Below are 22702 nucleotides of genomic sequence, written 5' to 3'. Positions count from 1 at the left end.
AAAACACATCCACTCGCTGACGTATTCTTCTTCTAGCATCTACAGCCGCCTCTTCAGAAAGGCCCCGTTCCCATCGTGGGTATCTCCGACCCCTCCCTGGAGCCAAGGCCAGTGACAGAAAGCCCTCCAGCTCCCAGAGGGCTCTGGCCCCACCGGAGCTCCTCGGAGAGTGGAGGGGTGTGGTCAGCTCTGCTCTCTGCCCTCTGCGCTCCACCCTCAAAGCCAATAAAGCACCCATCCCTCTGTTTCCCAAACAAATATTTAGATTGCCCTCAGCAGTGGTGTGGATGCCATTCGTCAGGTTCTTCCCGGACAAAAGTGATGAGGGGAGAGAAAGACGTCTCCAAGCAGCACCTGCCTCCTCCGGCCCAGAACTGACGCCAGGAGAACCGATTTTAGGAGCGAGGCCGCTGCTAAAAATAAGGCTCAGACGTATAACGACCTTAGCAGGTACCTGGCCTGGGACGTGAGCCCCTGGCAGGCCGACGCCTCCAGGAGCTGCCTGCTTTCCGAAGTGCGTCAGCGCCTCCGCCACGCCCCACCGGCCTTCAATTGGGGAGGCCCGGGCTGAACCCACTAACTCCCTGCAAGAGGGATGGCTGCACACAGGGGGAGCCTGGACTGGGAGTTTTCATTAGAAAGTAACAGCCTTTCTGTTTCAAGAACAGAATGCCTGTCGGCCTGTTGCCAAGGAGAAGCTCTCCAGGACCCGATGAAATGGTAAACAAGAACCATTGTAATTAGCATATTGATAGCGGTTTGATTTCTAAGGCCCCGTGAAAGCATCTCTGCAGCCTCTTCACAGTCCTACCGGCTTGGAGGTGATTGCACAACAGACAGAGCCCTGGAGTGCGGCGTCAGCCCCTCACCCCCCCACCCCTCGCCGCTCCCACTTCTAACTGGCCGCAGCCAAGTCTCCCATCGAGAAGGGAGGCCTGGGGTTCATCCCACCTCTCAGCTCCGGAACCTTCCACCTCCGGGGCAGTGAGAGCCCTAACACTCTCTCCACGGGCTGACAAAAAAGTGAAAAATCCTCCCAAAGTGAAAGGGGCACATTTCAGGCACAAAAGGCCCCCACATCTCAGCAGAGGGAGCTTCGCATGAATGACCGGTTGACCTTCCGTGAACAAATCCTCAGGATAACTTGGGCAACTCCAGTCCACACTTGCTCCTCCTGGCCACTAGCCAGCGGGCGTGCCCAAGAGCCGAGAAGGGAAAGGGGAACACAGGCCCTCAGGGGGTGATGAGAAAGAGAGGGTGGCAACCTGCAGCTTCCAGGCCTCACCACGGCCTGCCTGCCGTGAGTGGCACAGAACCCCGCCCTCGCCTGGGGCTCCCTGCCCTCGCCTGGATTTGATCCTGGTCTGTCTGGCTCCTGATCAAGAACTACTTTGCTATATGATACAGTCCTGCAGTTGGTCAAATAAAGGTGTAATTATTTTCTCCCAGCGCATAATCCAGGAAAGCTTCCCGGAGGAGGTGGCCTTGCCAGAGGGGTAGGATTTAGGAAAGGCAATTTGGGTGGTAAGGCAGACCAGGATCAAATCCAAGTTCTTCTCCTCCCTAGTCATGTGACCTCGGGCAAATCATTTCACCTCTTTGAGCTTCGCTTTCATCAGCTGTCAGTCGGGATAGGAACACTACCCTTGGCTGGCAACGCAGGCAAAGCCCCTGGCATCCCACGAGCACGCAATGAACTTGAACTTAACTTTTCCAGACATCAGCCACGGGTGAGCCCCTGTCACGACTTCTTTCCACCATGATCGACCACCTGTAATCGTTACCACTGGTTACTTAGTTACAATATTTACTTGGTGTTTTTCTTTCTTTAACTTGGATTTTAATGAAGTCTCCCAGCATCTTTCAACGTGGCCTTTCTAAACGCTATCCGGTGGAACGCGGCCCCGGCGGTTACTGTTCATTTATGAATGGCATGCACGGAAATAAGCGCACAGCCACAGCTCATCCCCGCACCACCTGAAGTCATCTCACACGGGAAGAGGCGTGCCTGCCCCGCTCCCCGGCGCGGCGCCGCTGTGTTTAGGAATGACGGGCACACGCATCTCCCATTCCCTAACAACCGGTCTCTTTGAGGGCGGGCCGGGCTGCGTTCATCTCTGATGAACCCAGCATCTGGGCCGGAGAAGGAGCCCGGTGAACGTTTGCCTAATGAGCAGGAGAACATTCCTTCCTCACAGACCTGGCCGGAGAGCACAGCCCGACTCCATTCCAGCACATTCCACGGGCTGTCCGAACGCTGCTGCTGCCGGGCGTGTGTTCTATCAAAAGCTCACACATCAGAAGTGAGCTGTCAGCGGAGGAGTCCGCCATGGTTTCCACCAACACGTCCACGAACCGTAAGCAGCTTTTGCTGTCATGGGGTTTGGTCCGTCTCACGGCGCCCCGGCCAGGCCCGTAGTGGCCAGCGGAATGTGGCAGGGAGGTCGCGGGAAAGGGGTTCTTCGCGGAGGAGGACAAAGGAAACCTTCTGGAGGGCTTTGGCGCCGCCGCCACCGCTGCTAAACACATCCTTGCAAAGTATTTCCACCAGGGAGCACGGGCCTCGCGCGGGGCGAGGGGCGGTGACGTTCTGAAAACACGGGGTCCCGGAGGAAAGGTGAGCGGTGACAAGGCTGCAGGGGGACCCGCCTCTGTGTCAGAGACACTCTCTGGGGATGATGGAAATGTTTTGACGGGAAACGGTACACTGGGCCTGCGAAGAAGTTACCAAGTCAAAGGGCTGCTGGCATGGAGAGAATGTTTTACTTGGCAACTCGGACAGAAAGGTAACTAACTCGCTTCTCTCGCCGTTCCGTGGCCAAACAGCATATCTGAGAAATGAGGCAGGTGGAGGCGGCGGGCTGCCGGGGACCAGACGGCGGGAGAGCAGGGTGCAGACGGCGCTGCTGCCGAGGGTCCCCAGGAAAGAGGCAGGGGGCTCCTCTGACAGGGACCGGCTCACCCACCCGCCACCGGCCCAGAGGCGGGGTCCCCCCTCCCCCTATGCCCAGGCAGGCCGTGGGGTGCTCACCGCCCCAATGAAGCCCCGAGAAGCATCAGGGAGCGGTCCCCGGCCAGGCCTGGCCCGGAAACTGGTGACTTAGGCAACTCCCAGGAGCCCAGTGTGTAATGCAAGAATGGAGAGACCACCTCCTGGCGGGATGGCTGGGGGATTACGTGAACTCAGCGAGTGTGGAGAGAGCCGTGCAGGCGCACAGCACCGCAGCCGGGGGGGGGAGTGGAGACGGGCACACTCGGAGCAATCGCCAAGGCCATGGGGCTGAGTAACCCCCACAAGGATCATAGGAATCCCTGGGGGTCCCGTGAGCGGGCAGGACCCCCATCCCTGAGTCTCCCCAGCAGGGCCCAAAAGCCAGCCAGGGCCTCCGAAGCCACACGAAGGGCCGGCCAGGTGGCCTGTGAGCCCGAGGAGGCGCCAGGGCCGTGCTGCTCAGCCCGCGTGTCCCCGGAGACCCAGGCCTGCCAGGAGCCGTCGGGGAGGCTGGCCGTCAGCGCCCGCCGGTGGAAGCCAGCTCCGGCAGGGGCGCGCTCACCCTCCGTGACCCCAGCCCCGCGGGGATTTTTCCTTCCTGTCCAGGAAATGATAGCTCTGACCCAGGAGGTCACGGTCAGGAAATAACGGAAACACACGCCAGAACCCTGCAGACGGCGGAGGTGTGCGGCCGAGGCTGCGGGGCCGGGCCGTGAGCGGCTGTGGCTGCACAGGACGCTCCCGAGGACCCCTCTCGGGCCCCCCACGTGGTGCCCTCTCGCCACTCACTCCTCCCGCCCCTCCCTCGGTGACTCTGGCTCTGTGGACACCTTCCCAGCTCCCACAGAGGCCCAGGCACTGGGGGGGGGGGGGAAGCTGGGGGGGGGGGGAAGCTAAGTATACCACCCAGAACCTCTAAGTCGGCTGAGTTAGTAACTAGCCATTTGAGGGATGGGAGTGGGGCTAAGGGAAGCGGTTATGTCCGGGTTGCATGGAAGCTCATGCAAGCAGAGCGGAGAACTGTTCCCTCCATGTTCGAGTCAAACGAGGCCGGGGCCGGGGAGGGGAGGGCAAAAGCCCAAGAGAATGAGCCTGGTGGCTGGCCGGCCAGGGGACTGTCCGCTCCCTCTGCGCCCCAGACCCACATCCTGACCCCCAGTCAGCCCCCTCCTGGAACGTGACCGAGATGACCTCCGGGCACAGCAGGGGCAAAGAGATGGACAGTGTGACATCCATGCCCATCTGCCACCTTCCGAACGGCCCTGCGGGAGGAGGAGGGGGCGAGAACAGCCAGCAGGGGAGCGAGAGCCCGCCCCCCAGAAGCGGGAGGAGAGACAGGTGGGCGGCGGGAACAGCTGCTGGCTCAGAGGCCTCACCCCGTGACCCTGACCCGGTGTCACAAAGAGAAACCTGCCCAGCCAGGCGCTGCGGGTGGCAGAAGCCCAGCGGCGTGCGGGCCCCGGGAGGGGGGCACTGGCGGGGCGGGGCCGGACCTGGGTGGGCACCGGAGGGGCGCTGTCTCATGTCTCCCTGGCATCGAGGGGGGAAGGAAGGGGAGGACTCTCCTGTCGCCCCGGAAGCCCGGCCTGCTCTGCCCACCGCCCCTCCTTGCTCTCCGCGCTCACCCTGAGGATGGCTGCCGGGCTGTCAGAGGTGAACATTCACTGGCTCCCTACTACCTGCCGGACGAGCACCCAGCCTTTCCGGATGGAGTCTCTGGCCTGACCCAGCCTCTCCTGGACCTTCTCCCTCGTGGCTTTTCCTCACGCAGCCCACCAACGCGGTGCACACATCACTCCCCTATATGCCCCATGCTGTCCCACCTCCTAGGAGAGGGTGTGACCAGTGGGGTAGAAATCCACAGCCAGCCTGGCCTTGACTCAGGCCCAGGTTTCTGCTGCTTCCAGAGCTCTGTAACTGAGCAATGCACTCATCTCTCTGAATCTCTGCGTCTTCGTCCGTAAAACGGGTTGGAAAATGCACCTGGCCCGGAGGGGTGGGTAACCACTCACTGAACTTGTCTACAGAGCAGGTAGCCCGGCCACGCTGAGCACCCAGGAAATGCTTGCTGGTTGGGTGACCTGATGCTGCTGAACCGCCAACGTCTCCCCTTTCTCCCACTTGTCGACTGGAAGCTTCCTGTCCCGTAGAGATGTCCTTGTCTCCCTGCCCTCCCCGACCTCTGGGCAGCTGGTACTAAGGCCAGACATGTGACAGCTGCCCACTCTCATGGCTGTTTCCCAGCACCACATGTGCGCTTTCTGCCCTGTCTTCCCACCAGGCCAGGTCCGTAAGGGATGGAGCGGGCCTCATCTCCCCCCTGGGACCCTCGGCAGGCCTCGCCCAGCCCAGAGTGAAAGCTGAACAGGGATTCGTGGATGGGACTGCCCATCACCCATGTGTCTGAGAGGCCCCTCCTGCCTGGAGGAGGAATGGAGGGCTGGGATGGCCTTTAGGAAGGGGAGGAGTATACCATCTAGAACCCCTAAGTTGGCTGAGAGTTAGTAACTAGCCATGTGAGGGATGGGAGTGGGGCGAAGGGAAGCAGTTATGTCCAGGTTACATGGAGGCGGTAACTGTGGCCCAGCCCACGCTGCCAAAGAGCCACTTGTGAAAGCAGCTCCCCACCACCTGGCAGCTCCCCAGGTCCCTGGCACAGAGTGAGGGCTTACCAGATGAACGAACGAATGAATGAACAGATACACTTAAAGCCAGCGGGATCTGGCAGCCGCCTCGGGCGTGGAGGGAAGTCGGGAAACAGGGCTCTGACTAGACGGGAATTGGACGACGGTGAGGATGATGAGTAACGATGACGATGAAGGAAGAGGAAGACGAGCTGAAGCAGCTGCTGCCCGCGGGCACTCCCTGGGTGCCAGGCCCTGTGCAGAGCTGCCCGCGCACGTCTGCAGTTGCCCCCGGCAACGCTCCCAGTCCCGTTTTGCAGACGGGGAGACTGAGGATTAGAGACGTGAGACCACTTGTCCGAGTCACAGTCAGTAAGGAGCAGAGCCTGGCTCAGCCCCAGGCCCCTCGGACACCGGAGCCCATGCTCTGCACGGTCTCCATCCCAACGTGACTGAGCCCCTCGACAGTCTGGCCCCAGACGACCTGCCTGAGGCAGAGCACCCCTGGGGTGATGACACCAGGCCTGACGGCGGAGGGACCGGGAAGGAGAGGCTGAGAAGGGAGGGTGGGCGGGGCTGAAGCCAGAGCAGTAAGCAGGATGCGGAAGGCAGGCCCGGCCAGCACTCGGAAGACCTCTGGCTCCGCGCGGACCGCGGCGGGAAGAGACAGAAGCAGGTGGTGGTGGGAGTGGATGGGATTTTCAGAAAGAGCCTCCGGCTGCCGCCTGGCGCCGGGTTGGAAAGGAGTGAGCCCAGGGGGAGTCCAAGGTGACCGAGCAGTTCAGCAGGCGAGGAAGGCGCCGGGAGGAGGGAAACAGCGGGGATGGGGGGAGAGGGGCCGGCCCAACACCGACAGTGGAGGCAGTGCTGCCTGGCTTTGGAGAGAGGCCGGCCATGTGCACGGGGCAGGGGCAGGGGTGGCAGGGCAGTGGGACAGGGCAGCTCTAGGCCTCTGGGCAGCGGGTGGGAGGTGGTGCGGTCACTAAGATCAGACACAGGGCGGCTGGGGAAGAGAGGGTCACGGTCACCGGGGAGACAGGGACATGACCTCAGCCACCTGCCCCACCCAAGGGCCCCCAAACCACATTGAAAATGGACACCATTTGCAGAGCGCGCTACCCATCCCTCTGCGCCAGCGACTCCTGTGGCCACTTGGTCATCCCCTGGGTCCACACTTTAAAGATGCGCCAATCGAAGCTGCGTAACTTCCCAAAGACTCTGACTCCAGGAGGCAGCACAAGAGCCAGGGACCCCCGCCTCCCAGTCCAGCGGGAACGCTACAGCCACATGTCTCAGCGTAAAGTGCTGCCTGACTCCTGGGCCAGGACACAGATGACAGGGGGTGCGACTCTCTCCACAGAAGCAGAACAAGCTCCGAAAGAGCCAGAAACCAAACTGCTAACTGCGGTTATCTCGCTGGCAGGTTTCTCGATTGATCTTCAGAGAGAAAGGAAGGGAGAAGGACGGGGAGAGAGAAACACCGATCTGCTGCCTCCTGCACGCTGCCTACCCGGGATCGAGCCCCCAACCCAGGCATGTGCCCAGACCGGACACTGAACTGGCAAGCTTTCGGTGCATGGAACAATGCCCAACCAACGGGCCACACTGGCCAGGGCGCAGCGGCAATTTTTAATTTTCCTCTTTTTAGATTATACTTGGGAAATGGATCCCTATGCCATTTTCGTACAGAGAAAAAGAGCTGAAAGATCATCTCAAAAATAATTGCTCCAGATGACGCCAGGATAGCAGAAGCGCGAAACCGAAAAAAAACAACAACAAAAAAACCCACAAACACACCAGAGGCCGCGCCCGGCGTGTTCCTGGGCTTGGCGTTTTCCTCTCTGCCAGCGGCTGGGACGGGCCGCGGCCAGGAGGCCCCGGGAGCTCTCGGCAGGGATACATTTTTTGTTGTTCTCTGATTGGTCATTTTGTTTTACTTTATTTCAAAAGTTTATATTGGCCCCCAACTCTCCTTCCACCCACCTTTTCTCTCCTCTCCCTCTCTTGGGTGTGGCTCCGGGTCCTCGGAACAAGGAGCAGACGGAGCCCGGGCAGTAAATTCCGCAAACAGAGCACGGGCAGAGCCCGTGGCACGTGTTGTCCCAGCGCCTCTTCACGGGCGGACGCTGTCCTGCTCAGGCTGCCGGGGGCCGGCTGGCCTCGCAGGCGGGCTGGTTTGAGGTCCCCGCGGCTGCCTAAACCGGCTTGTGTCTCCCCTCTTTTCGGCGACAGGCCTTCGCGTGGACAGAAAAGCCCTTCCCACGCTGGGGCCCACGGCGGATTGGGGCTGGCGCGCGGGGCCCGGGGTGCTCACCACACCCCGCTCGCTCTGCCCGTCGGCAGCAGGTTCAGGGGAGTGGCATCTGCAGGGGTTGAGCTGGAGGTGGAACATTCCGGGGGAAGCGAAGGAGGCAGAGGCCCCTGCAGGGTCAGCTCCATGCGTGTGGGCCTCCTGACCCCTGAGCCAGAGATGGGCGCGTCACCGTGGACCGCCAAGATGTCCGTCTGAGCGCTCACTGTCATGGCAAACGCTAGAGGACACACCACACCGAAGAGCACAACATAGGCAGGTGCTGGGTACGGAGGAAGCCCTTGCAGTTCAGGCTTATGCTGGACTCTGGGGTGAGGGGTTGTATGCAAGACACCTTAAAGGAAGAATTACCCACAGAAAAGAAATGAGCCACATGCAGGGGAAGCTGGGGCCTGGCTGCTACTGTAGGAGGGGCAGAGGGGTAAAGGGGCGGGGGGCAATGGGCTAGCTCCCTGCTGGCCCCGCACGGGGTAACCACTCCCCTGGAGAGGGCAGCAGAGAGAAGAGGAATGCTGTGTTTTCGTCACTGATGTAGCCTCCGTGCCTGACACTCCATAAATATGTCTCAAATGGAAAGACGTAAATCCCATTTACAGAGAATTTTCATGACATGGGAAAATATTTTTTGAAATTGTACTAAGAAAGAAAGGAAGACACACAACTGTGGGTACGTGCACCGGGGAGAGCTAGAAGGAACACGGAGTGTTACTGCTGGCTTAGAGCGGAGTGACATTACGGGTGGCCTTCCCTGAACATTTTCTGTGTGTGTTTTAGCAAAATAATTTACCGATTGCCATGACTGGAACAATAACGACAACGGCAAAAAGAAGGGATGGGAAAGCGCCAGGCCGCACGGTTTGGGAAGCCGTTAAGCCTCCGTACATGCTCCCGTGGCCCGTGGGGACGCGGGGAGCCTGGGCCTGCAGGGGTTAACCCGAACCAGGCTCTGGAGGAGGGAGGGGTCTGCCCTCAGACCTGGGAATCAGGGTGCCTGGCCCCTGGAACTTGGCCTCCACAGACCATGTGAGAAGGTGGGTACCGGGGGTTGAATTGCGTGCCCACATAAAAGATATATTGGAGTCTTGACCCCAGCACTCTACCGTGTTTCCCCGAAAATAAGACATCCTCTGAAAATAAGACCTACTTACAGGTTTCCTTCTGAGTGAAATATAAGGCATCCCCCGAAAATAAGGCCCCCCTAGGCTAAACATGAGAGATTTGGTCCACTGATTCTGAAAGAAATGGAGTCACAAGAAATTCACCAGGAAATTCAGGAATTGGATTGTTATGATGATGTTCCAAAAGATGATGACATGATTGTCATTGAATAAATGAGTAAATTCTTGATACTGTAGGATTCACAGTTTGTCTGGTTTGTGTTGACAACGACCGTACTACCGTACTGTATACAGGTAATAAATTTCCTTTATTTTCATTTAACAATGTGTACCGTATTCTTCTTCATGGAAAAATAAGACATCCCCTGAAAAATAAGACTTAGTGCATCTTTGGGAGCAAAAATTAATATAAGACTCGGTCTTATTTTCAGGGAAACAGGGTAGAAGATGGCCCTATGTGGAAACAGGGTCCTTACAGAGGCGATCCAGTGAGCATGAGGTCATTAGCGTGGGCTTGAACCCAAAATAACTGGTGTCCTTCTACAGGGGGAATGTTGGACAGACATTCACACACGGACACACAGGGAGAACATGTGAAAATAAAGGCAGAGACGGGTGGCACTCCTGTAAGCACAGGAACGCCACAGATCCCAGCCCGCCGGCAGCGAGGGGCGAGGCCTGGAATGGCTGCCCACACCCTTACCGAGACTTCCAGCCTCCCGGGCTGGGAGCTCATGCATCGCTGGTGTCTAAGTCCCCAGACGGTGGCACTTGTATGACAAACTGGGACAGTGGAGGAAAGCCTGCCTGGGGGTCAGATCATGGGGGGAACCTCAGCAAGCCACTTATCTTTCTGGGACTCAACTTACTGGTCTGGAAAATGGGAGACCTGGCCTGGAGCAGTGGGTGTCAAACTTGGTTTTAACGCTGGAATAAAACCTTGCCCAGAGGCCCAAACCAAAAAGGGAAAAAGGGACCCTGAGGAGGTAGACGCTTTCCCGGGCCCCATCCCATCCCTACGGAGCAGCCGTTGACAATCACAGCGCCAGGCTGTCCGGAGAATCCCTCTCGGAGCGCCATCCCGCTGACCGGATGGCTGAGCAACTATCTCCCAGGCGCTCACGCTCGTGCCGGCACTGAGCGCCCGGCCCCCTGACCTCCGGTGGCGACTGACCTTTGTGGGGTGGCGAGACCAACGACTGGAAAACAGCGGGCAGACAAGCCAGGCTGCTCCTGCCCCTGACAGCTACAGCTGCGAACAGGTCACCTGATGTTCTAAATCCGCCACATCTAAATTTATCTCGCCCTCCAAGGACGAGCAGATGGGGGCCTTATCGGGGAACGGTAAGTGGCTGCAGACAGACGTGACACGCCCTTATCACCCCAAGGACGATGACGTCTCCCTGACGACGAGATCCAGAGCTCGGTGCCACCCTGGCAGCCTGACAGGGACGGGGTCACTCTGGCCCCCGGTGCGGGGGGGGGGGGGGGGGGGCGGGACCGGTCCCAGGAGCCCGGAATCCTCTCCAGGCCCTGCCACGTGCCTGGCGACCCCGGGGGCCAGGAGCCTGTGGGCAGGAGTGAGCGGAAAGGGATGGTGTCTGAGGCACGGCCCAGCCCCTGCTGCATCCCCGGGAGAGCCCCCATTCCACTCAGTGACACCGACGCTGTGCGGGCAGGGACCACGTGGGCTGCAGGAAGGGGCCGCTGCTGATCGGACTGCAGAGTTGAGCAGCTTACAAGGAGGCTGGACACCCCAGAGATGGGGTCCTGGGTCAGACTGAGCTCATCCAGGCCTGGGCTTCCCTCCAAAGCCTCGCAGGACAGAGGCCCTGAGATCCCACTTGCGGGACTCCTCTGTCCTTCAGGGTCTGTAACAGCAGTGAAGCTCCGACCATCCTCCGGAGTCCGCAGACTCATCAGGGGACCAAACGCCCAGGGAAGAGGGACAGGCGTCACTGTCCCCATTGCCCCGCCGTGGCATCAGACAGCAGGTCTGGTCTTTATTCATTCAGCTTTTAATGGCACAAATAAGATGCCCATTCACTGTCCCTTTAAAACACCACCTTACAGAGAAAGCAAACCTCCATGCCTTCCCTGTTAGGGGTATAACTTTCCAAAACAATCACATGTCCTTGCAAAGGAACCCTCCCACCAGGCCAGGGGGCTGGGCAGAGTGTGCCGCTCGGCTTCCCCGGGCATGCAGTGGGGCCAGGAGGAATCTATCCCGGTGGGCCTCCAGGAGGAAGAGGCTGGAGGCAGGGACTTAAGAAAGGGTAGGATTCCAATGCCCCCAAGGCAAGGGTTGCTGGGACACTGGACCCATGTGGTGTCAGCATAGAAACGGCTAGCTTCATTCATTCCTATAGTCAATTCAGCTTCTTTTTTTTTTTTAATTATATTTGTAATTGATTTCAGAGAGGGAGGGAGAGATAGAAACATCAATGATGAGAGAGAATCATTGATCAGCTGCCTCCTGCATGCAGCCCACAGGGGATGGAGCCCGCAACCCGGGCATGTATCCTTGACTGGGATCAAACCTGAGACCTTTCAGTCTTCAGGCAGACACTCTACCCACTGAGCCAAACTGGCTAGGGCCAATTCAGCTTCTTGAGGAAACTCTAAGGCCCTCCGAAAGGGCCTTCTCCCTCTGCCCTCAGGCCACTGGAACCACGTTGATGACGACAACAAAGATGATGACCACGCCGCGATGGCATATGCGAGGCACTCTGCCAGCCCTCCCACCGGCTCTACCAGTTTGGCATTAGTGTCGCCATTTTGGAGACAGAGAAACCGCAACCTGGAGAAATTAAACCACTCGCCCACCAGACAGAGAAACCGCAACCTGGAGAAATTAAACCACTTGCCCACCAACCTGGAGAAATTAAACCACTTGGGAGCAGCGGAGCCACCATCGGACCTTAGGGCCTGTGACCGAGTCCGTACACGAGACTGCCCGCTTCTGCGGCCTGCAGCCCAGCTCTGCACCTGCACCAATGCCGAGCACACAGTAGGGGCTCAACAGATATCCGTAGGCCCTCAGCCTACTTTGTCTTCCGGACGGAAAATAGAGCGTCAGTCACGGGCGACTGGGTGCCTCACGTGTGAAGGAACACACGCAAAAGCTGGGGGAGTGAATTATCAAGTCCGAGGCCAGTTCAAGGCAGTCTTCCCATTATCATGGTGTTGTTCTTTAAGGCTAAGGTTCCACTGTCTTCCAGGAACTCCCCCGCAGCTCAGAGCCCCTGCTCCCGCGAAGGGTTAAGGCAAACGGAACGTGCCCGGCCCCGTGGGTCCGTGGGGGCGCGGGGCACCACAGCAGCTCGTTTCTGCGACCAGCCTCCTCGTAAACGTCAGTCTCGCCAGGGGGCGCGGAGGGGGCCTTGATTTACGATATAGCTTTTGGACAGTTCCTACAGAAATATTGCCAAATAGCGGAATAATCAGCTCTTTCACTCAAGCCCCCTCATGCGTGTTTTTTTATTTTTTTTAAATGAAAGAATAAAGTACGCAATGAGCCTGAGCTAAATAAATAAAAATGCCACACTTTTCCCCAGCAGAGCTTTCTGCGTCACTGAGAAATATTTGCAGACCTCAACAATCTTTTATCTTCACAATGACGCCCTCGCCTTCCAAGTTTTGGACGTTCTGAGAACTCCTTTGATTTGGGCCCTTCTCATTATCTGACGAGAACAATTAGCTGATTAACAATGTCATGGTTGGATGTTTCATCAAGAGCGCTTTCCTCCTCTCATGGCCCGGCTGCCCTCTGCCAGGGCTGTCTGAGATCAGTCACTCACGTCCAGGGCTCCCAGTTGTGGGGCAGGAATTTCTATCTTGATACTCATCGCTGCCAATTACAGTGTCTGGGCTGGGAGGAGAGCAACATCCATGCCGCTACGTTATCAACCCACCCACTCACTGTGCCAGCAACGGAGACTCCAAGATGGGCAGGACGTGGTCCACGCCCGCAAGGAGCTCACACAGACGGATGCCCTGGGAAGCTCAGCGTGATGCCACCTCCTCCGGGGATGGTCATGTTCCTGATGGGTGCAGGCCCTTGATACTTTGCCCCAGCTCAGCAACCTGCTTCTCCATCACACAACTTTCTCAGCTTGTTATCTCTGCTTTCCCCCGCCTCTGTCTCCTGGGCAAAGCCATGCATGAACTCCAGGGGCACATAATAATTGCTCAGTAAACACTTGTTGAATAAAAAAATGCACCTACAACCCACTTTTTGTTTTTTAAGAAAGACTATATATATATATATATATATATATATATATATATATATATATATTTTTTTTTTTTTTTTTTTTTTTTTTTTTTTTTACAGAGAGGAAGGGAGAGAGATAGAGAGTTAGAAACATTGATGACAGAGAAACATCCATCAGCTGCCTCCTGCACATCTCCTACTGGGGATGTGCCCACAACCAAGGTACATGTCCTTGACCAGAATCAAACCTGGGACCTTGGAGTCCGCAGGCTGATGCTCTATCCACTGAGCCGAACCGGTCAGGGCCTAAAACCCACTTTTACAAGATAAAATAAACAGAGAAACAGACACGCCTGTCCCTTTGAGTGCCTAATACGCCTCTGCTTTGGTTCCTGGTGAGAGCTGGTGCCCAAAAGGAGTCAGTGCGATGCTGGGGAGTGAGAGCTGCAACTCAGGGCCAGGGGCCTCTTTGCTCAGGTCTGAATGGGCTAGAAAGGATGCTTTCCAGTTCCTGTAGTGGAGGATTCTGTGGAAAACTAACATCCCCGTGAGCATTAGTCAAACTGGCCTGGGCCAGGAACCACGGTGCCTTCCCACTTAGTGGACGAGAGACTGTGGCCCAGCCTTGTGACTGTGTGAAGTTTGCTCATCTATCAGGTAAGAATCAGGGGGTGGGGGAAGACGGAGGGTGGGGGTATTTAAGTACATGCTTTCTAAGGTTCTTCCTACCTCTAAACTTTAATGACTTTAGGTGTAAACCACTGGCTAAAATTAATTTTAGGTATAGCAAGCACATGTCACAATTTTGTTTTAAAAGCCTTATTTCCAATACTTTATCTCATGGATTCCTTCATGCACCCAATAGTTAATGAGCTTCTATCATGTGCCAGGCACTGTTCTGGACAAGACACGGTCATTCTTGTCATGGGACATCAGTCCAGTGGGGGAGACAGCACCCACACAGGTCAATGCCTGGAGGAAAGGTGACTTCAAACGGCGTACGGGCAGAGCACATTGATAAACAGCGCCGGGTGGAAGGCAGCACTGCCGGGGAGTCTGCCTCCTCTCTGGCGGCTGGCTGGGAAGGGGACACCTGAGCTGAGCCCGGAAGGCCCTGGAGAATCTGTGGGAAGAGCATTCCAGGCGGCGGGCACAGCAGCTCCAAGGGCTGCAGGCTGGGACAAGCGTGGGGTATTCGGAGAACCGAAGGACGACAAGGCGATGCGTGCAGCCTGCGAGTGGGGAGGGAGTCATCGGTCCAAGACAAGGCGAGGGCCAGGGGAGAAAGGGCATCGCCAAGGGGGCCCTGGACAGGACGAAGGGGACCCAGGGACTTGGATGGAGAAACAGGTCATCCTTCTTGTCACCAGCTCTAACTGAAAATGAGCACTTCCTTCGGGCACCCATGTCGACGACCCACCATCATGTTAGCAGTGCCAGGGACAAAAATCACAGACCTGTTCCTATCACCGTTGTTAGAGGTGTCTGGAAGTATCATGCTCACCACATATTCAACATCACAGTAGCTAGTAGACCTTAGTATTTAAAGTATTAACAAAGAAGCACATATAATTCAGTATCATAAAGTTTAAAAGTACTAACAACTGCCCAGGCGGTGTGGCTCAGTGGTTGAGCATCAACATATGAACCAGGAGATCACGGTTCAATTCCCAGTCAGGGCACTTGCCCAGGTTGCAGGTTCGACCCCCAGTAGGGGGTGTGCAGGAGGCAGTGATTCTCATCATTGATGTTTCTATCTCTCTCTCCCTCTCCCTCTCCCTTCCTCTCTGAAATCAATTTAAGAAAATATTTAAAAGTATCTAATGACTATATCTAATAACCTCTTGCATTTTATGTTATGCAAGTCACAGCATTGCTCTGAGAAGGGGTCTCTAGGCTTCACCCAAAGGCCAGAGTGCTTCTAAGCCACGGAGGGGGTCTGGGTTTAGTCCGGGTGGGATGGAGGACTCTGCAGAGGTTGCGGCAGGGATTCAGTTTTCATTTTCCAGAGTCACTGGAAAGGAGTGGCCTGTGGCTGCGCAGGGCAGGGCAGGGACAAGGCGGGCATGGCCTCCCGGGCCACCGTTCTGGACCCCTTGGTCCCCATGGGCTCTGCATGTCCACTGGGCTCCGATCAAAACGGGCTCCGATCGAGAGCCTTCCCCGCACCACCCCTCGCTGCCCTCTGGGCCCAACGCCCTTACCCCTCGGCCCGAGCCTGTCCGGGGCCGTCCTCCCCAAGGGCTTCGGAAAGAGCTCATGGCTCCACAAGGAAAATAAACGCGGCTCTCGCCGCTGTTTGCTCTGTGTCCTGGTCCAGAGGAGCAGTGAGGTTTTTACTGAGAGAGCCTTCCAGCAGGACCCCAGCAGAGCTGGGCAAACACCGGGGCGACGGACTGTAAACAGGCGGCAGGCCCCACGCTGGGGCCCGGGCCACGGCTTAGCCCCGGTTTGCGGCTGCCTTCTGTGTTTCCCTGGCTCCCCTCGCTCTGCACTCGCACACAGAGTCTTTTCTACATCCTCTAGGACAGTGTTTCCCAAAGTGTGGTCCGCGCACCCCCAGGGGTCCGGGAAGAGTTTGGTGGGGGTACGCGTTGCACCGGAGTTTGGTGGGGATATGCACTGCACCGTGCTTAGCTGCGCCTAATTCTACGTTCTCATGAGTACGAGGGATACTCAGCATTATGAAAATTATAGAAGGGGTACACATAGGTCAAAAGTTTGGGAAACACTGCTCTAGGAGAATGGAGAATTCACGTCCCCATGCCAGCACACACGTGTCTCACACCTTCCCGGGGGAGTGGGCCCTGCCAAGAGGACCTCCATGGACCTGGAAGGACCCCTGGGGTGGGGTCCATGGGCAGAGAAGAGCTGAGGTGAATCCTATGCTCCCAGCGTCCCCCAAAGCGGAAGTGATGAGGGCAGGGCCAGGTTGCCTGGAAGTGGGGGGACAGTGTGGCTGTGGGGGGTACCTGGCCAGGTGGGAGCTGTGCCACTGAGCAGGGTGGCCCCTCCGTGAGCACTGACATCCCCACAGAGGAGAGGGAAGCGCAGATGCTCACCTCACCCTTGGCTCCCAAAAGCCTGGGGTCGTTTCCCAAAGGCAGGCCCCACAGGACCCACAAGGAAGGGGACTGTTACATTTCGGGGCTCAATGCTGGGCCTGGTCCCCTCCGCCATTCTCCCTCAGGCTGTGTCACCCCCATCCAGTTACACAACCCTCTGCGCCTCGGTGTTCCCATCTGAAAGGGGGAGTAGAATAACAGTACCTGCCTCAAAGGGTGACAGAGGCGATCTGCCCAGCACCCACCGAATACTCAATAAACGTCGCTGCATCTTTACGTCAATCAGCAAGGACGCCGGCCCGGAGCCCTGCCTGGCATCATGGCGTTGGTTGGTTTGTGTTGGACCTGCCATGCGGGGGTGAACAGCCCCTTGCGCCCCCCAGCCCCTCCCCACGCTCCCTCGAGGCCGGACACTCACCTATGGTCCTCCGGAGGTCTTCACACTGGCTGATGTGAGGGAACTTCAGGATTTCCTTCCACTTCTTGCTTTTCCCTTTGCGTTTTCCTCCGCCCCCTGCAGAGATGGAGGACAGATGTCAGTTGATGTTGGTGAAACTATTACTATTCCCATGGGACAGACAAGGAAACAAGCGGGGGGGGGGGGGGGGGAGCAGCAAGTAGCCTACAACCTCACAATTCACTAATGGCGGAGCCAAGACCCCAGCCTGAGCAGAATGCAGACCCCAGGCACTCACCCCCACCCTTTAGACACTCTCCCTCCAGGTGCACTGAAAGCAAGAGTAATTCTAAGAGATCAGAGAAGTCTGGTGTCAGACCTCAGAAGTGACACAGCACCTGTAAGAGGACCTGGGGGGGAATCTCTCTCGCTGTGGCCCGAGGCTATGAGCTCCAAGAAATAGACACCATCCCAGACCCGAGGCTGCAGACTTTTTCTGTTTGACCCACACTGTGTTGTTTGCCCATTCACTGGACCCACAGTCAAGAGCTAAACCTTAGGAGATTTCGCATACTAATCCAATTCAGACTTCACCCCATAACCCAGCAGCTGGAGGTGGGCAGCAGCTGCCCTTGTGGACAGGCCCTGTGGCCTCCACTCAGGAGCTTGCCCGGCCTCCTGGGGGCCAGAGGTCAGGAGGTGCAGCCCCCAAGGAGAAGGCTTGCAAAGCCAATGCTGCCGTCTCAGCCACTCACAGGCTGCAAAGCCTCAAAGGGCCAGCAGCATCATCAATCCATATCCCTTCCACTCCCCCCATTCCCATCCTCATCATTCCCAGACCTTGGATGAAGTGCTTTTTGTGTGTGTGTGGTAAAATATACACCACACAAAATCGATCCTCTTAACCATTTTTAGGTAAACTGAACTCTATACCCATCAAGCAACTCACCATTCCTTCCACCCACCCCTGGCAACCACCATTCTGTTCCCTACCTCTACGAATTTGACTACTACACTAAGGACCACATATAAATGTAATCATACAATATGTGTCCTTCTGTGACTGGTTTATTCCACTGCACATAATGTCCTCAAGGTTTATCTATGTTGTAGCGTGTCAGAGTTCATTCCATTGTTAAAGCTCAATAATAGTCAGTTGTGTGTAGAGACCTGTTTTGTTTATCCATTCATCCACTGATGGACACTTGGGTTGCTTCTACCTTTTGGCTATTGAGAATAGTGTTGCTATGGATGTAAGTCCCAGCTTCCAATTCTTTTGTGTATATGCCTATGAGCGGAATTGCTGGTGTGGGGCAGGAAGAAATTTTTCTCTTCCATTCAAGGTTCGTTTGTTTTTCTTTAATTCTAATACTTAGAGTTAAAGAAAATCTGCATGAGACAGAGCAACAGGAGAAAATAACCAAACTTAATTAAATACATATGTTTGGGAACCCAACGTATACAAGAGAGTCAAAGACCTCACAGACATGAGAGGTTCAGAGACAGACAGGTAACACGAGGTGTATACAACATTCTGAACTAACTAAGGATGGGATTAGGCATGTTGGGGCTTCACAGGGCAGGAAGATCATTGCAGGATAAGAAGAGCAGATGTGCAATAATTGTAAGTTTGCCCTCCCTATAGACAGATCATAAAGTTTTTTTGTGGTAATAACCCTTATTATGGGCAAAGCCCCTAATTAAAATTCTTTAAGGGAGGAGTAGCAGTTTCTTATGAGCCCATCTCAATTGCCTTTAGCTCAAAACCATCACATACCACAGAGGCAGCTTTTGGGGTGACTCATTCTGTACCCCTATGTTTAGTTTTTTGAGAAACCAATGAAGTACTCGACAATAGACTCCTAGGCTGTACCCCATCAGGCTGTACCCCAACTTTCTGTGATTGGAAGCCAGGAACGTGACATCTTGAAGGGCTCCTCAGTTAATTCTCAGGTGGCCAGTCTATAGAAGCCAGGAGTCTATTTTATACATATGTGTGTGTGTTTGTGTGTGTGTGTGTGCATTTTTTATCAATGAACTTATCCATTAACTTAAGAAAATTAACACAGATTCGTCAATTCATTCAACCACCATTGTTGCGCATCTACTAAATGCTGAGTGCTGGGCAGGCGCTGGGGACATGGTGAGAGGCAAGATGGATGGGGTGTCACGTACTTGGAACTCCCGCCTCTTAGGTCACCCAATCTAGCAAGAAAGACAGACACCAGAGGCTTCATTTCAGCGGTTCTCAACCGCTCTCAGCAGGGTGTCCCCTAAAAAGGCCACAGGGGCCCTGGATGGCCCAGTCACGCATACCCCCCTCCACTTCCTCTACAAGTCGCTAAAAGCCAGCCCCTCCAGAACTCGGATAGGCCGGGGCAAGGTTCTTCATCTTAACAACAAACAAAACCTGCCTCAAAGAGGTCTCCACTTCCAGACACATATTTGGCTTGTAAGTATGCTGGTAGGCTATTAAATTGCATATTTGATACTGTTTATTATTCTAGTTGGACTTGCTCGTTTCTCAGTGTCCTGAGGTGGCCAGGCCTACCTACCCTGTGGCCCCGGCTGCCCCAGGCCCACCGCCCCACTTGGGAGGGCTGTCAGGCCTCCAAAGGGCTACAACCGCAACCTCCCACCTGCTCAGGGCCCAGCCCGGCCCCTGCAGGCAGATGGCCGGTTCCCAGGCCTGCCCGTCACCCGCAGGTCAGCTCGTTCTCTGGCCATCATCTCCCCACGCGTCACCTCCCTCCCCGGAGTTGCTCTCGGGGCCTCTGCGCTTGCCTTTCCCTCCATCAGGGAACTTCTCATTGGGCCTCTCCGTTCAGACCGGAAGCCCCTGGACGGTGCCTGGTGTAACCACAGGCAGCTCGGACACAGCCACCCTTCCTCCCACAACAGTTCAGGGCGCCGCCGGTCAAAGGAACAAGGACACAGGGTAGAGAGAGGCCAGGGCTAGGGCGGCCCCAGGATTCCGAGGAGGGCCCCTTTCTCCCGTCCACTCCCGGCACGGTCTGTGGGTCACAAGGGGCCGGGAGGCTTAGAAAAGTCAGCCTTACGCTTAGGGAGGGAGTAGATTTTTAGCAATCCGAATTCTGTTGCTGGGTAGTAGTCTTCAGAATATACGTATAGGGAGGTGGCGGGGGTGGCGGGGGGCGGAGGGGGGAGCGTGAAGCTGCTCTCAGCACACCGTGACCAAGGTCGGGGAGGTTCTCAAGTATCCTAGTGACCGTACGTGGGAAGGATGCTGTGTTCCCAGCCACGAGATGCCGATGACTCACCGGCTCTCGGCCGGTCAGATGGAAGGTAGGGTTACCATTTAGCCTTTGACGTCCGTGCAGCTAAAGAATCTGCTCCGTGCCTCTCCGCCCAGGTAAGCTTTCACGACTCAGTTTCCACGGCACTGCCAACAGAGCTGCTTTTCCAGAAAACAACACCCTGGGAAGGCCGTGGGCGTTCGCCGAGGCCAGGGCACAGCGGAGGCGGCCGGTGCTCTGCCGCGGGAGGGACCCCTGCGTCTGCCGCCTCCACTCCTGCCTGCCTCCCGCTGACCTTGCTGTCACGACCAGAGTGCCTCCCCCACCCCCACCCCCGCGGAAGCTGATGAGGGAGGTATGTGGCATCTCACTGGTTCAAACTTTCTTTTCATTCAGCCCCAAACAAGACACGATCCCAATTACAGGGCCCGATCGGGGGCAGCGTCACGCAGCGACTCGAGCCTTTTCAAAGGGCCGTGATTACAGCCTAAGTGCGCTCGAGGTGACCTCGGCCTGCAGGGGACTTTGTCCAACCCAAGGCGCTTGGCAACCGCTGTGAACGGGAGGCAGGCCACGGGGGCAGCAGGAGAAAGCAGCGGCCCTCTGTCCTCCGCTTTCTCATCTGGGATCAGGCGGGTGGTGCCAGGCAGGGCAACAGAACCCCTTTACTTCAAAAGAGTTTTTCTTGGGAGATCCTGGCAGGTGAGATAGACAGCAAGAGAGACGACTGGGTAGGTGTGGGGTGAGGGGGGGGAATGGAGCTTGCAAATACAATATACCAGGCCTCCATCCTACTTTTGTGGGCCTCACTTTCTGGAAATTCCCAGCACTTGCAGGGTGTCTGCCTCAGGGTACGCTCTGCTGTGAAGTTTCCTGGATGCCCAACCAGCGTGGCTCCGTGGTTGAGCGTTGCCTATGAACCAGGAGGTCAAGGTTCGATTCAGAGTCAGGGCACATGCTCGGGTTGCGGGCTCAATCCCCAGTGCAGGGCGTGCAGGAGGAAGCTGGCTGATGATCTCTCTCATCATGGATGTTTCTATCTCTCTCTCCCTCTGCCTTCCTCTCTGAAATCAATAAGAATATATATATTTTAAAAAGGTGACTCCTCAATTTCCCCCCAGCCCCTGCCCTCAGCTCCTCAGTTACCTCACTGTCCCAAAGCACTCAAGTGGGAGGCTGGGCTCTGGTGGCCGCGGGGGAGGGGGGAAGAAACGCCTCCATAACTGCCCAATGACTGACTGCTTAGAAGAAAACGTCACAGCACGAGGGGCCACCAAAGGCACCCCTGGGCCCGATCTCCAGGGGCGGGGACCGTGCCATTGAAGCCGGGTGGCCTGAGTCATGAGTCCTCAGGGCCAGAAGCAGCAGGGAGCCCTGGTGTCTTGGAGTGTGTCCAGCGCCCTCTGAGCTGGGCACAGCGCCCCAGGGTTGGGGAGAGAGGGATGAGGGGGCGTCTGGGGAGCACAGAGCCTCTTCCTACCCAAACGTGCTCTCCGCAGCCTAACGCCACCACCACCTTCGCCACGTGGCGGGCACTGGTCCTTCTTACCACCTCACACACCTGGAATGGGCCCCGAACACTGGAGCTGCCCCAGGCCCGTCCAAAGGCTGACGCTCTGGTGCTGGCACAGCCAGGCCAGGGGACACTCTGCCCAACCTCAGCGACGCAAGAGGGGAGCAGAGGAGGGGAGGGCTGAGCTTTTCTGGGTCCCGTCAGCCAGCCTGGGAGCTGAACACACCTCTAATCTGGGGCTTCTGCTGCTCCAGGACCCTGCTGGGAGGGTCAGCGAAAAGCCATGGCGGGCAGAGGGGGGCGGGCACCAGCATGACACCCAGGCCTTGAGGCCGGCTCCACACTGTGGACAGGACGTGGGGAGGCGAAGATACACAGTTCTCCTGACCCCAGAACATTTCGTGGTGCTGTAGCTGTCAGCCTCAAGAACCCGAAACCTCCAGAAAGTTCTTCAAAGGAAGTGCCTCGCTGAAGTGGGGCGAGGCGTGGGAGGCGGCACGGGCCTGTGGGCCTGTGGGCCTGTGGCCTGCGGGCAGGTCCCAGCACCTCCGGGCCCCACCTCACGCCGCACCGCAGGCGGGTTCCCAGAGCAGACAAACCTCAGCCACACCAGAGGGAACCCACACCTCAATTAGGAAAACCCAAACCAACACCAGGCCTGGGCGTCGGTTGCCATGGGGATGGGAAGACACAGCCCCTCCCCAGCAGCACTCTGAGCAAGGAGGCCTCTGGTGTGGCTTTGCGGAGGGAGCGGGCCGGGGGGGGGGGTGGCGCAGCTGGGCACAGTCCCTCCCAGGAAACCCTTGCTGCCAGGGGCAGCCCTGAGCCTGGGCCACCTTGACCAGAGGCTGCCGCCCTTGACCGACAGCTGCCGTCTGCCGGGGTTTCCGATGCCCTGAGGCCGCCTCACCACAGCGGGAGGGGGAGCGGGTATGGCTGCGTGTTACCGGAGCCCTGCCGCACCCCGGTGCTGTGGCCTTGCTCAGTCACGCAGGGCTTTTTCCCGCAAAGATGCCCCTGTCCAGTTTGCATCTCGGTGCTGAGAATTACTAGAGCCAAATGTGCAAGTCCCTCGCGTAGAGTAGGAGGCTCACAACATGTGGCCATTCCCATCACCACCACCACCACCACCCCTAATACCACCATCCCTGACATCATCATCACTGTTCATGTTACCGTCATCGCCATGGCTACCACCATCCCCATCCC

General features: G+C 57.0%; 1 protein-coding gene across 2 annotated transcripts in view; it reads right to left on the bottom strand.

Annotated features, from left to right (window-relative positions):
* The window catches only part of GRK5 (G protein-coupled receptor kinase 5), a 158252-nt gene that overhangs the window by 64416 nt on the left and 71134 nt on the right, over window positions 1-22702 (bottom strand). For both annotated transcript variants that reach the window (XM_084904472.1, XM_084904473.1), the window contains one exon: window positions 16745-16840. In XM_084904472.1, the coding sequence (XP_084760598.1) occupies window positions 16745-16840 (96 nt within the window). The remainder of the gene's footprint in view (window positions 1-16744; window positions 16841-22702) is intronic.

This window comes from Pipistrellus hanaki (genome assembly GCF_964339955.1).
Source record: "Pipistrellus hanaki genome assembly, chromosome: 14".
Lineage (NCBI taxonomy): Eukaryota > Metazoa > Chordata > Mammalia > Chiroptera > Vespertilionidae > Pipistrellus > Pipistrellus hanaki.
Note: the sequence above shows the minus strand (reverse complement) of the source record. Positions and strands in the feature narration are given on the sequence as shown.